Source organism: Pelmatolapia mariae, linkage group LG14 (assembly GCF_036321145.2).
Source record: "Pelmatolapia mariae isolate MD_Pm_ZW linkage group LG14, Pm_UMD_F_2, whole genome shotgun sequence".
Lineage (NCBI taxonomy): Eukaryota > Metazoa > Chordata > Actinopteri > Cichliformes > Cichlidae > Pelmatolapia > Pelmatolapia mariae.
In genome coordinates, this window is record NC_086239.1 from 12,922,024 (window position 1) to 12,939,256 (window position 17,233).

The 17,233-nt window shown below is 40.7% G+C and overlaps 2 protein-coding genes across 2 annotated transcripts in view; both read left to right on the plus strand.

The window, feature by feature from the left end:
• Window positions 1-2,728, plus strand: part of dner (delta/notch-like EGF repeat containing) — a 73,343-nt gene extending 70,615 nt beyond the window's left edge. The window contains exons 12-13 of the mRNA XM_063493965.1: window positions 1,519-1,765; window positions 2,487-2,728. Of these exons, the coding sequence (XP_063350035.1) occupies window positions 1,519-1,765; window positions 2,487-2,598 (359 nt within the window). The 3' untranslated portion in view covers window positions 2,599-2,728. The remainder of the gene's footprint in view (window positions 1-1,518; window positions 1,766-2,486) is intronic.
• Window positions 2,729-7,272: 4,544 nt separating this feature from the next.
• pid1 (phosphotyrosine interaction domain containing 1) overlaps window positions 7,273-17,233 on the plus strand; it is a 32,575-nt gene continuing 22,614 nt past the window's right edge. Inside the window, exon 1 of the mRNA XM_063493901.1 lies at window positions 7,273-7,585. Coding sequence (XP_063349971.1) covers window positions 7,556-7,585 — 30 coding nt within the window. The 5' untranslated portion in view covers window positions 7,273-7,555. The remainder of the gene's footprint in view (window positions 7,586-17,233) is intronic.

Sequence of the window (17,233 nt, forward strand, 5' to 3'; positions counted from 1 at the left end):
TGTGCTTTTATATTCTCAGTTTTTGTTAGGAATCATTTCTGAAATAAATATATCAAAATCTAATTTATAAGGCTGTATGTTGACGCGCTTCTGTCAGTGACTCCATGCTGATTTTTAGGTTTAATAAACAAACAATCCTCATATTTCAGTGCAGGATTTAGAGCAGAGTATATTGGCAAACTGGATGGGAGTGCCTAAACTTTGATTTCAAATGATTAATCAGCGTTTTGGCCTAAACATGCAGCCGAAAACACAATGCAGGTCAGCACACTTTAGCACGTCTCTGACGTAGAGCGAAACATTTTACAGAAACGTGGAAGAAAAGGCAAACTTCACATGGTCATCATCATTTCATCACTGGAATATAACAGACACAATTTGCTAATAAATATTAATATCATTGAAGACATTAAGTTCATAGAAACATAGAAATCATTGCATACAGTTTACATGAAACGTGTTTGGCAGAGTTAAAAAAAGATGCCTGCCAGCAGATTTGGATGCAACACAAACTTCTGACTACACACAAATTCTACTGACGACACGATGCACAGTTTGCACTGCTGTAACTTCACAGCTGGGCTTCATTCAGTGTTGAGCTCCAGAAGTGGCTTACTCTGTCAGGCAAGACAGCCAACTCTTGGGGCTCCAGGCAAGTGAAGGTCCCCCTCAGGGCTGACAAACTTGAGACTCCAGCAGTGGTAATGTGCAGAGTCTGCAGTGACAGTATGCTAAACCTGACCTCTCTATAGGGACCTCATATGACTCCACTCACCTCTGGCGAGAAGAAACATGTTTTCTTCAGTGGTTTGAGCTCCATTTCCTCCCACATTTCCTCCAAATGTTTACTACAAATGAAAAAGCATTTTCCCTGCTTGTGCACGTACATATCTACGTGAGCAATCATCAAAAAACCTTTTGATATTTCAGTGTTTTTCCTGGGGGGTGAATCGCACATGAGCAGAACATGGTTGTTAAGACACGCTTGCAAAAGAGATTTTATCTCAAGAGTTGTATTTTTCTGATTCAGTGAAGGTTAAACAGTTTTAAAAAATTAAATTTGGAACTGATCTTTATTAACTTATACACACACACAAATTTACAGAAACAGATTTATATATATATATATATATATATATATATATATATATATATATATATATATATATATATATATATATATATATATACATATATATATATATATATATATATATATATATTTTTTTTTTTATTTATTTATTTTTTTTTTACTATTTTTTGTGTGTTTCTGTAATGGTTAAACCAAGTTTTTAATGCTAAAATATAATTATTGCTGTTATCTTTCAACTTACAAATTTTATGTTTATAACAACCCTGAAAGAAATAGTAAATCACATTATTCTGAGATTAAGATGCACTAGTACAGCTTTACCTGCATTTCTGAATAGAAAAAATTGTTTGAGAGGTTGAATCTTATGCATGAATAATAAAACACAAAGATCTGTCCCTGTGGTTGTGTGTGGGTGTGTGTGTTAGACCTGCAGTGGAAGCCTGCACACACTGAGGACACCTTGACCAACATGCCCCGCCACTCCCTCTATATCATAATTGGAGCTCTGTGCGTGGCCTTCGTGCTCATGCTCATCATCCTCATTGTGGGCATCTGCCGCATCAGCCGCATCGAGTATCAGGGTTCCTCCCGCCACGCCTACCAGGAGTTCTACAACTGCCGCAGCATTGACAGCGAGTTCAGCAACGCCATCGCCTCCATCCGCCATGCCAGGTCAGTGACAGGATTTGTGTGTCAGCGTTCAGTTGCTGTGATTAATGAGCTGTTTTTATGAGTGCTTTGCATTTAACATTTCTTGGATGTCAGTTTTACCATCCACCCACGCTGCCCCCTTTTTTTAGAAATCCAAAACTGACCAAGTTAACTCAGAAATATTCTTTTTAATTGGCGGCAACACAACTTTTTGATGCGTTGTCGCCGTGTTTGTATATCTCAAAATCCAGAAGAAACAGGTACGGTAACCTTCAGTCATAACAGTTTTTCTCGATTGCTGTTGCCAAGGTCAGGAGTGATCTGTCAAAGCCATTTTACCGGTCACCAGCAACTCTGTGACAGCACTTAATCTGGAATTCTGCTCTGCACACTGTGCATGTTCAGTTTAGGACACAGTGACATTTAACAGGCAGGCAGAGTCTAACTGAAGACAGCACCGAGTTGACTTTTGGGATTTTTTTATTAAAGCTAGAGCATCTTGGATTCTTCCACTTGTGCTTTTTTAAAAACATTTTTCAGTGTTATCTGTCTTTTGTTTGTCTTTCTTGGACAATAATTAACTAACTCTTTAAAGTAGGGTGGGTAGTCAGGATGTTTTGTACTTTTTTTTGGTAGTTTTTCTGGGTTATTGCCTCCTCCAGCTTTAAAAGCACTTCTCATTCTCTCAAAACACCTTCTTACGCTGCAATATTTGATAAACATTCGGCTTTTTTCAAATTAGATTTGGGAAGAAGTCCAGACCTGCGATGTATGACGCCACCCCCATCGCCTATGAAGACTACAGTCCTGATGACAAGCCACTGGTTACCCTCATCAAGACAAAGGATTTGTAAAACACGACTGCGTTTCACCATTACAAGCTGTACGCACACACACACACACACACACACACACACACACACACACACACACACACACACACACACACACACACACACACACACACACACATATATACATAATGCCAGTACAAATCTAAAATAAGAGCAAAAGAAAACTGAATGTAAAGTAGAAAAAAGAAAATAATGCAAAACATAGACTGTAGATTAAAAAGAGCAAATCTGGAATTTGATACATCTATTTTCCTGTCCAAGTTCACAATAAGGCTTTATTGTAGCGTAAGAGCATTCTTTGCATCACTTAAGTTATTAATGATGAAGGGCAACACTACCACTAATCTCTGCTGTACAATAGAGTGATGACTTTAGTCTGCACCAGACTGTCTGTCTGCAGGTGGGGCCAGCATCCCGGGAGCCCACATTTCTAAGAGTAAACTTAGCAGACAGCGCTGACAACAGTCCTTACAGGTGTTGTAGAAATAGGTGCACTTGTCACTGTATCTTTTTCTATATTAAAAAACATGAAAGAATCTGCAGTAGGTTGCCTTACTTTGTGCATGGTTAGATTTGATGTTCTCTCTGCAAATATTTTAAAACCTTTGTACTCAGTTGTTGGTTGTTCTTTTCTTCCCATTGCACTTGTATTTCTCTCTGTCAAGATTGTGCCAAATGTTTTCTTTAGGGAATTTTGTGGTTAGTAGATAAAATACGTAAATGTATAAAATACTAGTCACAGCCTTTTTTCCCCCTTTATATTATATTGTCCTGTTCTTTACATGCAAGTTTCTAAGTGGTGTTTGAATAGTAAAGAAAGTCGGTTTGCTGGAGTACTGTGACCCTACCATCCTACTGTATGTTTTTAAGTGATATTTAGGATAATAGGTAGGTATACTTCTCACTGCACAGAAAAATAGTTGGTTCTACTCAGTGTACCTGTTCCTCCCAGTGTACAAATTCACCTCTAGTGTTGGCAGCATCGATTAGTTTCTGGATGTGAGTTTCTTTGCTAGAGTGGCCTCTTGTTGGCTTTAGTTTGGAGAAGACGGAGGAGATGTTATCTAGTCCAGAATATATGTGCTTCTGTGTTCTGCCAGTGGAAAACTTTCTGTCTGTGCAGCTCTGTTGTTCCTCTCGAGGTCAAGCAATGTTTTACCAATAGGCTCAGCTAATCCTACCACTTTTTTTCTCTCGTTTTAAACCGCAGCAACATGATAAACTATTATCTCTGTTGAATTATGTAAACAATAAAGATTCAAGTGAACATAAGTGACTTCTTTATGTGTGTCTCATGTGTACTGTACCACATGCATCATATTTGGGGCAGGATGCTTGTTTGAAAGCGTTTGATTTATTGACCTTTATTTAACCAGGAAGTCCCACTGAGATCAAGTCTCTTCTCTCTAAGTCTCTTCTCGCCTGGCCACGAAAACTCAAGCAATACTGAAAATGAAAGAAATATAACAAAAAAATTGGAATTATGTGCAGTGATTTATTAAAACATGTGCAAGCCTGACCTTTCTCAGTAAGTAGTCTTCAGGAATAGTTCTCCAGGCTTCTTGACGGACATTCAAAGCTCTTCTTTGGATGTCGACTGTCTTTTGTTCTGTTCTCAGTCAACATGATCTCACACTGCGTCAGTAATGTTGAGGTCAATTGAGGGGAGGCCAGTCCATGACTGATAGAGTTCTGCTGTGTGCTTTTACTGCATTTGCAGTGTGTTTTACTATCACTGTCATCCTGAAAAATGAAGATGCTGCCAATCAAATGCTTTCCAGATGGTATTGCATGGTGGCTCAAAATCTGATGGTACTTTTCTGTATTCATAATTCCATCAAATGTAAAAATTTTAGGCCTGCCACTTCTACTTTTGTCCTTCACTCACCCAGTTTCCTTGTTTTTTGCATACACTGCACACCATGCTGAGATATACCAAGTTTTTACCTAATAACTCATTGGGAACCATCTTGGTGGTGCAAATTAATGAATGTCAAAACTGTAATATTTCTGGCATTTTTTAAAATAGATTCGGATAAATGATGGGGTAAGAAACAGGGTACTAGTAACAAAGTTTTTTATTAGGTGTAAACACAATGCTGGTTGATTGCTTGAGCTAGGTGCCTTTTTTAAATGCTTGAATGATTCATAGGTCACAGTTTAGTGCAAGTACACCAAACAAACAGTTAAAATTGTTTAAAAAGACATCCAACCTCAAAGAAAAACTTTGAAAGACCTTCAGAAAGCCTGGAGAACTGTTGTTCAAGACCACTTTGGAACATTAATCTGGATCCTTGGAAGCAAAATATCAAGAAATAAGCACTGGCTCAAGATTTTTGCACAGTACCATAGGTTTCGAAAAGGGAACTCTGCAGGACACTTCTCATTAAAGAGGGAGAGAGATTTTTGGCCCTCTACACAAGTTTGATTTTGAAACCAGTCAGCCTTAGGATCAAATCCAGCGATAATAAGTTTGCTCACCGGCAAATCATGATCGAGTGAATCAAAACACCTTAAACAGATCCACCGATGAGGCAGTGTACTCTTCTGTCCAGGGCACCTATGAACCTATGAGCTCATTTGTCACAGCTGTAGCAGCAGTAATGGTACTGTGCCCTTTTCTACAGGCAGTGTAAAGATTTATTATCCGATTTAAAAAGTGTTGTGCTACTAGTACCAGTGCTATATTTGAGGCGCTTTAGAACTCATACCAAAACAATACCGAGAAACACGAACATGGTTTTCTACCAAATAGTGTTCTATACATACAAAAAGGACTTCTTTTATGTTTTTTAACAGAGCACCTCCAGCTCATCAATTTGCATCTCGCCCAAACACAACATAAAAAAAGGTGGCAGCATCAGAATTTTGAAGTGTGATTACTGAGCGAGCGATGCTGCTGCTGTTCTGCTAATAATCCAGCTATGACGGGCGGACACATGGAGCTACAACGATTAAACTGTTTTCTGAAAACATGGATTCTAGCTATTTACAGCATCTGTTTTTCTGTTCCCAAGGTCATACCCACCAGACTGAACCGTCAGCCGTGCGACAGACCTTTTATGGAGTGTTGGTAATGCGAACACCCTCAGTGACCTCAGGCTTTATCCAGATGTTTCCCCGTGTAAACATCTCTAAATACAGACTGCGACTGCGGAGTCATGTCGTTCCTCACACCTACATAGATTGTGTGTGTCGACCCACATACACACACACACATTGCAGGAGGACCAGATGCGATTGCTGGCTCTTGTCTTTTCCTGCAGTCTGTTTCCGAGACTTTGTGAGGTTGACCTCTGCCCTTTGAGCGGTTTGGAGGGTCAGGCTGTTTCACATGGCGTCGTCTACTGCTAAAATCTTTCTACTGCTTTCAAAGTTTCATTTTAACACGACAGCAGATTAAAAATTATCCAACTTTTGGCGGGCAGTAAAATGAATTGATACATTTTCGAGAAAATAACAGATGATGTTTTTCGTGAATATCTCTTCCAGACTGAGCTCGTAGAGTAACAAGGTCATTCCGAGCCGATACAGTCAGCCTTTGTTTTTTAGGCGCTTAAGGAGATCAAAATGTGTGGGCAGCATAACATTCTTTGTCCTTAGCTGCCTTTGTTCAACTTGGGATTTATGAGACCGGAAGACTTAAACTAACCACGTTTTCATTGCTGCTAGCCGCTGAAATAATGCCATTTTTGTTGGGTTTACATAACATTTCTTTTGATTTGACTGCATTCTTCCACTTCTGGCTGTTTTGGTCCAGATGACTAATCTTCGAGGGCCTTTAATTCATTTTTGTAATGAGGCTAAATTTCATTATGGGTGCCTTTTGATGTTCGTGTTGCTTCACAGAGCTGGGTGGAAAAAAATAGGGCCTTGGAAAAAGGATGTATGTTGAAATGGGAAATGCAGGACTTTGGGAGTATAGAATTTACTTCACTGAGGCCTGCAGTGACGGGATCTCCAAGAAGAACCTTGATGTTGCACAATGAACTGAAGAAAATGGACCTGGAGATCAGGAAACCAGAGTGATTATAGTTCCAGAGTCAGTTTAGTCAGTTTAGCTTTTATTGCCTAAAAATGTTTAGTTTTGACTGAGTTTTTATTTTCAGAAGCGAGATTTAGGATAATACAAGTATTACAATAAAACATACATCTTTTTAAAAGCAGTTAAGTCACAGTCTTGTCTCAATAAACACATCCATCAATGCCTCCTCAGGTAAGCTGTAACAAATGTTATGTAAATGTAAATAAACTAACAGGTGCTGAAGGGCATTTCTTCTATATTTTTATTTTAGTTTTCCAAGTTCAAAAAATGTATTCAGTTATCTTTTCCTCACAAAAGTCTAGTTTTTATTTTAATTTTATTTGAGTTATTTTAGTTTATCTAGTTTTAATTTATAGTTTCATTTTAGTTAACTACAATAACCTTGCATGAAACCAGATTAATAAACTGGAAGATGTTCCAAATGGAAGAGGAGACTTCAGGGACGAATACTGTATAATCCTGGTAATATTACATATGATATGTGCAATATTAATATTTAAGGTGATGGATTTTTCAAAGGAAATTACAAAGTGAGAAGTATTAAAATGTCTATAAAAGAAACAAACAAACAAAAAAACAAGCTAAAGCAGCATTTATACTCTCAGATTAAACCAACAAAAAGTCCCGCTAAGAATCAGGCTGCAGATTTAAAGCATCAACTTAACCGTATCGATCCGCGATTTCCCACCGCACCTGAAAGCAGCACGAAGCGCCCCATCGTGGATAGCAGGTACCTCCACCTGGTGGCCACTGCGTTAACTACAGCCAGGCGGAGCAACCTATCCTTCATTATCGACCAGTCCAGAGAGAAGGAGGACGGAGAGGCGAGCAGTGAAGGCGAACAGATGTGAGCCGGACTACGGGAGGAGAACAAGCTGTAGTAAGGGACGGAGAACCTCTGATTCTGCGAACATGTGGCAACCCGCGTCGGAGCGACTGCAGGTAAGGATGTGAGGGGCTTATGGTCGGCGGGGGGGCAGAAATAAACGGTTCACAGCAGCTACCGAGACCCGCCGTGCTGGTGCCGTGTGCGTGTGTGTCTGCAGCCCAGGCAGAAACGCTCCGTTACAGATGTTCCCTGTGCGCCGTGACGCTTCACCGGGGTGCCAGCAGACTTCAGAAAATGACAGAGACGAGCGTTAAAGCGAGCATTTTTTCTGCTCCTGTCTCTGTGTGGTTACCTTTTGCTGCTACGTTTCACGTTACGCAAGCCAGTGGGGTGGCGGGGGGGGGGCAGCGTGCAACAATTTGTGTCTCCACTGCATTCCTGTGCAAACCCACCGCTGGAGAGCCTTTTTTAAAACCCTTCCGTATAAAGTCACAGACACGCACTTTGCAGCTGTGTTTGAAATATCCACACGTTGGCCCAGAGGCCAGCTCGATCCCAAATCCACCTTCATTGAGCGCAGGCCTCCTCATCCTCCTGCTGTTGTCACTTTTTTCCCTTCATGCTGCCACATCAGGATGCTTACCCTCTGTCTGAAAGCATCCCGTGATCTGTTAGGGTGTAAAAAAAACAAAAAGCGACGTGGTTAATGACACGTAGTGTGATATCCACGGGTAAGTCGTGCACCGACCCTGGTTTCACGTCTCCTGCAGACGTAATGTTCTCCAGATGTGGGCCTGTAGAGTGCCTGCCAAGTGAACTTGCACAATCCCCTCTCCTGCCCAGGCGTCAGGAAGATGGAATCACGAATTATTAAAACCGAGAGCTCCGGTGTTTGTAGGGAGTCAGATGTGGGCGCTGTAAATTATCCCCTTAACACACATCTGCCCTCTAGGTGATCCAAACAGGCTGCAGCAGGACGCGGTTTATAAACTGCTATTGATCCGGGCTCGCTGAGCACACTGCGCTGTGGCTTTCGGATAAACTCAGATGTGGTCATGCTCAACAAGTGTCGTAAAGTCAATCTCATACTTTCCATGGCTGGTTGCTCCAGTACGCTTTGGTAGTGTTGCAGCAAGTGAATCATCATTCAGGGCCCTGCCAAACGCACTGAAAAGAGGGGGAAAAAACAAAAAAACGGCCACATCAACAGCCCGGATTACAACCAGCAGGTTGTAATCCTTTTAGGTCAAGTTATTTTGTTTATTAATTTCTCAAACTGCTGGCCTGCTCCTGGTTTATAGAGTAGAGTGGGCCCCTCCTCAGTTTGGATTCATGGGACAGACACCCTCCTTACTTTTAACTTTAGGCTTAGAGCTCTCCTTTTTGACCATGAATTCTCCCGTAGTTATGCGTTTCTTCTTCTCATCTCTTTTCAGTCCTTGTTTGTTTACACCACTTTGCATTTAATGATTAGCGATCATTTAACTCTACTTCGCTATCCTGTACTGTTTCTTTTGTCCAGTCTTCCTCTCTCTGCTCACTCCTCTTTCCCCTCACCCCCAGCAGATGGCCACTCCTCCCTGAGCCTGGTTCTGCTGGAGGTTTCTTCCTGTTAAAAGGGAGTTCTTTCCTCCCAATGTCTCCAAGTGCTTGCTCATGGGGGTGGGGGGGGATTTGATAAGGCTCACAAGATCCCCAGTCATTTTATGAGATGTTGTATAGGGGGAAATAAAAAGAAGAGCGCTTCAATTTGCAGTGTATTGTTGTTGTGTTGGGAAGTGTGTTTTATCGGTTATATTATATCAGGTAAAATATACCCGATGTTAGTGATAGCGTTATAAAGTGTTCTAGGGCTAAAACTGTTGGGCTGGTACATCACAATTTAAAGTGTGTTTAGGTGACTGTTGGTGTGAGTTGATGGTATATGAATAAAACCGACTGAAAAAAATTGAATCATTTTAGCGCAGAAGCGGAAACATTCCCCAAAGTGTTGCTTGATTTACATTCACACGCGTTGACGTGCACCTCTCTTTTGTGGAGTTTGCTCGCATGAAAAGACAAACAAAAAGATCAAGATGTAGTGAATCCACATCGTCATCTTTTAACAGAACTGTTTGGGTTGTGACAACTGGAAAACTTTCAGAGCTCTCCACGTCTACTCTAGTACTAGTCAAAAGTACTGGTTCACCAACAGGTTACACCTGCAGAAACTGCTTGGCCTTGGAAACCCATGCCATGAAGCTCCCACTGCACAGTTTTTCAGCTGATGTTACTGAGCCAGACCCCCAGGGTTATGTAGTTCCTATGTAGGAACTGTAATTACAAATGGGAAATGGAAAATCAGATAAATCCAACTTGGAGCCTCTTAATGTGAAAGTGGCTGTGCTTTAGGCAAGTACAGAGGCCTCATGCCAGCTAACTGAGTCTTGTTTTCTGGGAAATGTAGAATCCAGGGATGTAATACTAAACTGCTTCAGGGAACAGGTGTAATTAAGGAAATCTTAACTTTGATAACCTGGGCTTAGTCCACATCAGCTTACCGCCTGGAAACCAGCTGTGGCTGGATGCTGATAAAAGAGTAAGGCATGTCTGAAAACTATCAAACACTCCACGTTTAAGTTGACGACTTTATGAGGAGAATATTGTTGAGCACAGCAGCCAGGCTGTTCTCTCCTTATGCTAAATAGCAGAAACCTTGCTGTGTATATTAATAATAATAAAAAAAAAGATATAAAAAAATAATGAATGACCCATACACCAAAAAGTGGTTACTGAATGATAGCAAATACCCACCCATTGCCTGCTTTGTTACCATAGCAACACCATCCTGTAGGCTGGTATCCTTCACCGCTGTTGAGTCGGGCATGGTGGGGTTTGTAGAGTTTAATGTCTCTCTTAGCTCATTTACCGTTGCTTATTATGTCCTGTTTTGTTGTTTTTGTTATTCACATCTGTCCATATTATTTGCACTTGTGCCGTCCTCTGTTGCCATAGCAACGCCTGATGTCTTGCTGCATTTTTTTTTTTTACGTCTTGCGCCCAGTCGAGAAGAGGAAAAGGGAGAAAAAGAGATGCGTTTATGCGTGAGGTTGAAGAGATACGGGGTCGTGTTGCCACGCTGTGTGCTGATGCTGCATCATGCCTCCCTGTTTTTCTCTCTGTTTGCCCTTTCTACCCCTCGCTGACCACATCCCTCGGTCATTTTCGACGGGCCCTTCCTCCCCAGCCAGAGGCCATGTTGGTTCACCGACAGATTGCACAATATGCAGTGGGCTGGGAACAGCTATGCGTGTGGATGTACGCTCATATGCAGCTTAGGAGGCAGGTTACAAGGCTGTGCACATGCACAGCAGCATGCTTCCTTTGTGAAAATCCCTAAGCCTTCCAGACACGCTGTTTTCCACTGTCAGCAGCTCTTTCTTTAGCCACGGTTTCAACTTTTGACACTTTCAAACTTCAGCGTGTGCGACTCTGACAAACAGGGCTAAGCAGATGCAAAGATTTTGACCTGACAGTGCAACAGTCTGAGGTCAAAAAGAGTCAGAGTCATCCTCTGCATGTCTGTCTCTTTGTCTGAGGTTGCTTTGTAGACACTGTTAAGTTATAGTTGATGGCACAAGGACACTGCCCAAAAATTCCCCATAATCCCCGAAACCATTTTGTTATCCAGCAGACATTTCCTCAGTGTGCACATTTCACCTATTTGTGATTTTTTTGTTTAAAGATTTTAAATCCGATAGAGTTGACTACTTTGTACTGGTCAAAGTGCATTTGTCGCACTGTGTTTAATGTTTCTTTACTTTTACTTATATTTTTGTCTGTTTGAATACTAACAGACTAGATCAGTAGTTTCCGACATTTTTCAGTTGGCGTGCCTGTTTTTAGACCTCTCATGTGAACATCTTAATCAGGACAAAATAATGTTCAAATATATTTATTTATATAAGTTTGCTTTAATGGGATCTGGGTTGCTTTTAACAGTAATTTACTTTTAGCTTACCAGTTGTTAGCCATGTTAGTTGCTAGCCTACAATTTCATTCACCTGCTATTTTTAGCTGTTGCTCCCGTTAACAAATGCCATTAGCTTTATTAGCCACGTTTAGCTTTTTATTGAGGTTTTGCACATACATGATCACTTTACCACCTGCCATTACCTTTTCTACCATTTTCGATATATGACCGTCATGGTGGCAGTGTAGGGCCCAATCAACCTAGTCACACAGGCCTAGAGACCAGTCTGTGACTGGTTGCGACTGGTTGCTGGAGGTTGATGGCAGAACCAGGGAAAATTATTGCTAAAGCGCCCAGTTACACAGGCATACAGACCTGACATCATGCGAGAAGCCTCATAGAGATTAGCTAAATTTTTACCTAGCTATTTTCTCTGTTAATTAATACTGTAAGCTAGCTAGCCATACTGTTAGCTTATAGTGTTCACATTTTAATTAATTAAAAAAAATTTAAATAAAGTGTTTATCCGTTATCTTTAGGAGTTGGTTTAGCAGTTTTGCTTTTACCCCTCAGCCATAAAAGCCCAATGGGGTATTGTCATCACCCTGCTGGGCAGGAGGGTGGACGACGTGGACACGTAAGTTTATGAATGCAATAGCTGAAGAATGAGGTGACGTAGGAGCTTCAAATTAATACCACAGGTGTATCTGCTAAAAATCTACTTTAGTATCAGAGTAAGTTTTCTGAATATCTTGTGAATACGAGAACTCGAGAGCAAGGCAACAAAAGATTTTGAAATTTATACCACAGGTGTCTCTGCTAGCAGGCTGAGGGGTAGTCCTGGTGGTCAGCAGTATTTTTTAAAACAGTTTTGAACTAACTATTTCAGCTGCTTGCCTTTACATTTAGCAAGTCATTTTAACAGCACAGGGATGTTAAAATGCGTAGCCGGGGCCCTTCTGTGTAAAGTTCTGTGTATGTTCTCCCTGAGTCTGTGTGGGTTCTCTCTGTGTAATTTGGCTTCGTCCCACAGTCCAAAGACATACATATTAACGGTAATTTATACTTTGGCAATGAATTTAGGTAGAGCCTAAGTTGTAGTTTATGCAAGTGGCCGATGCGGGAATTTATGCGTGTGCGGGCTGTGTCGATGGCGGTGTGTAGCTACATTACCGGGGGTGGGGGTGGTGGTGGTGCATGGCAGGTTATGGTGGAGGGAGTCAGAAGGCTTTGCTGTTACAATGTGCCTGTGTTGTGGATTTATCACAGTGGAATAAAACCTCTGTTAGGGTGTTCTGGTGATTCTCACTTGGCTGTGGGTGTGAATGTGAGCTATTGCTTTTCTCTCCCCGGCTCCCTCTCTACCCCCTGGCTACTGTAGAAGTGCTCCCCTGCCAAGTTGTCATTTCTGGCCTTTCTTTTACTTTCTATGTCTCGTTTCACCTGGAAGTAGATCTCCATGGGATTAGGCCTTGAAATTATATTAAACCCAGACAATAAATATGTATTTTATATAAGCTCCACAGCGATAGAGGTGAAAATTTTTTGGATGAATTCCTTGATGTCATTAAACTCGTCAAGTAAGTGTTTTTGAAACAATCTTATTGTTAATGATCTGCTGAATTACTGTTACATGTATCTGTTACTATGTTTTAGAATTTTATTTAAAAAATAATGAGAAAGTGAACTGATGATAATCAAGTGCATCCCTACGTATTGCTTTAAATAAATTTTAAAAAAGGATTGGGTCAGCAGTGTCTGAGTCTGCTTATTAGCTTTAGCTTGTATGAACCAAAGATGTAGTGCATACATGTAATATACAGCTCTGTAACGGCTGTTGTGACTTATCAAAAGGCAGTTAGTGCCCGTGATGGTTGACCTGTAGCCGAACAACGCGCCATGCAGATATAATCGGCTGTATTCTTGGCAGCGAGGAGTGTTTTTCATCATTAGCACGTCCCGTTTATGTCCTCTGGCTCTAGACTCTTTAAGATGTCGCAGTGGGTTTGCTGTTTATGTCAAACAGTCGTTGATGTTTTTACTGCCAGCCAGAGAGTCTCCTTCAGGCCTTGAGGTTAGAGTGCTATAATGCCCACTTCCTCCTACAGAAGTAACAGACCAATCGCAACCTTCTGATCATTGACTTTCTCCCTCCTACACGCCTCGGCGCTCCAATCGTGATTGAGAAAAACAGGTTTTCGTCCATGTGCAGACCTCCCACAGTCTACTCGAGGTTGAGCTCATTCGGGCAAATTTCCTCTCATAAACTGCCCCAGGATCAGTGGAGGAGGCTGTAAACACACAGAGAGACAGTTTTTTGAATTCTTACCATGCAGGAACTGGAGAGACGCATCCTACGTTTGGCTTTAGGAAGTAACCGCCACATGCTGGCCTACCTGTAGACCACAGCATCGTCCTTTAATAGGTTTACTGGGAAGGATGTGTTTGTGTGTATAAAAGGTGTCTGAGGGACAAACAGGGGCTGGATGGAGGTGGTTTCCAACTCAAGAGTTGCGTAAGGTATAAGCCGCAAGGTTTAAGTGTTTGTGAAAGACTCGCTTAATTGGCTGAGCCTGTTTTGGGAGCAAATTCATTTAATGTGCAACTTTAGCTCATTTCCTGTCTGCTCACAAGAGAAAGACATTTATATAGTTTTTTGTCTCACACTGACAAAATATTTCTGTATGGAATATAGTTTTTGGGGGGTTTCATGTTACTGTGGTAGTTGAAGTTACTGTGTTACTGTTACTGTGTAGGTGAAGGTCTTTCTATGTCTTTCGTGATGAAAAGAAAGAATGAAAGAGAGAGACAAGAAAGTGCCAAGAGCCAAATCAGGGATAGCATAGAGGATAGTTCCTGCTGGAAAAGTTGTAAAGGTGTTGTGAATCTCTAATTGGATGTTTTCTTTCAAACTTTGTGCCATAAATGATTCTGTCATCAGGAAAAGCACCTGTTAGTCTTGAGAACACGTTGTTTTTGCCTCACCTGGCTCCCGGTCGCTATACGTAGAGTAGGGCTAGGTACTGAAACCCAGTAAAATTGGTAAAATTAAGAAATAGGATTTATTATTGGTACTTAAAGGTCATTTTCCACATTTTATCTGACCAGATTTGATCATTTTTTGATATTCCTTATCCAAAATAAAGTTCTCTCTGGGCTTTGTGAAGATGGTGTCGAGAATTAAATGCTCCGAAGTGTGGTTCCACTTTGTTAGAGTCAGTGCTGACAGTTCTCATTGCCACAAATGCAACAAGTCTTTTGCTTGTAAAGGTGGAAACACGAGAAATCTAGCTCGTAGTTCATCTGTCGTTGCTCCACGTATGTTATGCTAGCAGCGCGTAACACACACGTAAGCGTTGTTGTTTTTTTTTCTCAAATATGAATGTTGGTTAATGATTAAAAGTGAATGTTAGCAAGAGGACTGTTACCGGTGAGTGTATTCAGTCTGAATACATGGTTTAAATGTCCCAATTCCAGCTTCAGATCACTCATTGCAGTGAAACTGAGGATATGACACAGTAAATGTTGTCAGAAAAGGTCCTTAACATCTGTTCAAGGTGAAGGTTTTAATTCTTACACACTGGATACATATGGATTTCATTCATATTGGATGATTTAATAAATATTAATGCATTATATTTTATTTTTTATATTTCATCATTAACCAGACCATTAAGAAGCATAGCTAACAGCTTAGCTGTTAATGCTAAGTGGCTAGCTAGCATTACCTAGCATGCCTTTCCTTTGTCAGAATTTTTTAAATTTTATAAGTTGAGTGCTCTAATTTTGAATGTTTGGATTATTAACAGTTACCTCACGGTTACATTAGGACTGTAGGAAAGATGCACAGTTAATACAGGTTCTCCCTTAAAATACTCCGCTGTGCTCCTGGAGGCCACAAACTTAACTTTAGCCTCCTTAAAAAGCCACAGTGATGTTTTTGTCTGTTTACAAGTACAACATCTTAAAAATACAGCTACAGTTTGAAAAAATCCCTTATGGTTAGGAATAAATTAAGGTCGACTTAGGCAACAATAACTGGCAGACAAAATACATGTTCCTGCCAGTGTTTCATACTGTGTGCTGGTCAACGGTTACAGGTAAAAAAAAATAATTAAAAAGTGATGTGACAGCAAGCAATCGTAGATGTAAACGATCGAAGTTAAGAAATAAATAAACATCATAGATGGGATTTTCAAAGATTTTGTGGCAAATAAAAGCTTGTGCCTTTGTTGCTGCACACATACTTGTAATTCATTTTTAGGTTATACTAAATACTATCTATTTGTACAACAAGCTTTGTCACCTAGTATACGAGGACCAGACATCAGTGCGACCCTTGCTTATCTTTCCAGTTTCCTACAGTTTGATGGTGCTTTCCTAATTGGTTCATGGCCAGGCTTAATGATCACATGCGGAGCTGTGTATTCACTTTAAAAATAAAAGTTGTGCGACAGAACAGTTTAACAAACAATGATGGCCTCCTCTCTTGTTCTTTATCAGCGCCACACACATGTTGAGCAGCTGGCGCACTGCTGTCTGTGCTCCTTTTTTTCTTCAGGCTCTCCACATGTGTGTCTGTGTTTGTGGATGCCGATGCGTATGACACAGACTGATGTTGTTGACTCATATTATCTTGAGGTCTTGTGTTACAAGACTTCTAACCATACTTAACATAACTAACCAGTCTCGGTTGATTTCTTGGGATGAGCCAGTAGCCATTTGTGTATCTGGGGGGGAGGTGGGTTTTTATCAGTGCTTTTTGGACAAGGACATCTGTCTGCAGGGCTTAACATTATTTCCAGCTGTTTCGTAAACTTTTGTCATAATCCCATCCCCGTAACCCTGACTTTATGCGTCTCAGTGGGTGTGCCCGAGTGCCTGTTTTCACCCTGTTATGCAGTGACTCACCATGATATTGACCTGAGAGCCTCTTTTCTCTAAGAATGCTCCCTCAGAGGGCCAAAAGTTGAACTTACCATCTGTGATCTGTTAAACTCATCACTGTAGGAGGCAAACTGCACTCCCCAAAACTCCCTGTGACTTAATGTCTTGTGGTTGTGATTATTCAAGTGATGTCTTGAATTTGCATATTTTAAATGAACAGTTCCAAATAATTTAATATTAGAGACTCTTTAAGAAATTAGCATGTGCACTCGTCTAGATAGCACTTGTGATTTCCAGCAGTAATCAGAGTCGTTGTTGGAGAGCAGTCATTCAGAATTTCTTGGCTGCACTGGGTCATTTTGACTACGATCCAGATCTTAATATTCAAGATTAATTTTAGTGTCATTCAAAACTATTCACAGGAGAGGTCCACAGCAGAACAGCATGATTTTGTAATAGGGGAAAATACTACAAAAACTCACAAACTGACATAATAATAATTATGTAAACAGTCTCTAAATGACCATGAATACATTCTCACAAGACACTTTATTAGGTACACCTTGCTAGTACTGGGTTGGACCTCCTTTTGCCTTCAGATCAATTTCTAGGTGAATTGTAGGAATGTTAAATTGGTGTTTTTTAGAAAGTCACATGTAACCTAATTTGATGGGATGGATTCTGTTGTTTCAACCATTTGACTATTCCACAATCTGATTAGATCACTGAAAGAAAGGGGGGCAAGATCCTCAGAGCCAGTCAACTCTAGTACCAGGTAGGACCCACTTTTACCTTCACAACTGCCTTCAGTGCCATTGATTCAAAAAGGTGTTGGAGACATTCCTTAGAGATTTTGGTCCATATTGACATGAGAGCATCACACAGTTGTGCAGTTTTGTTGGCGACACATCCATGATGTGAA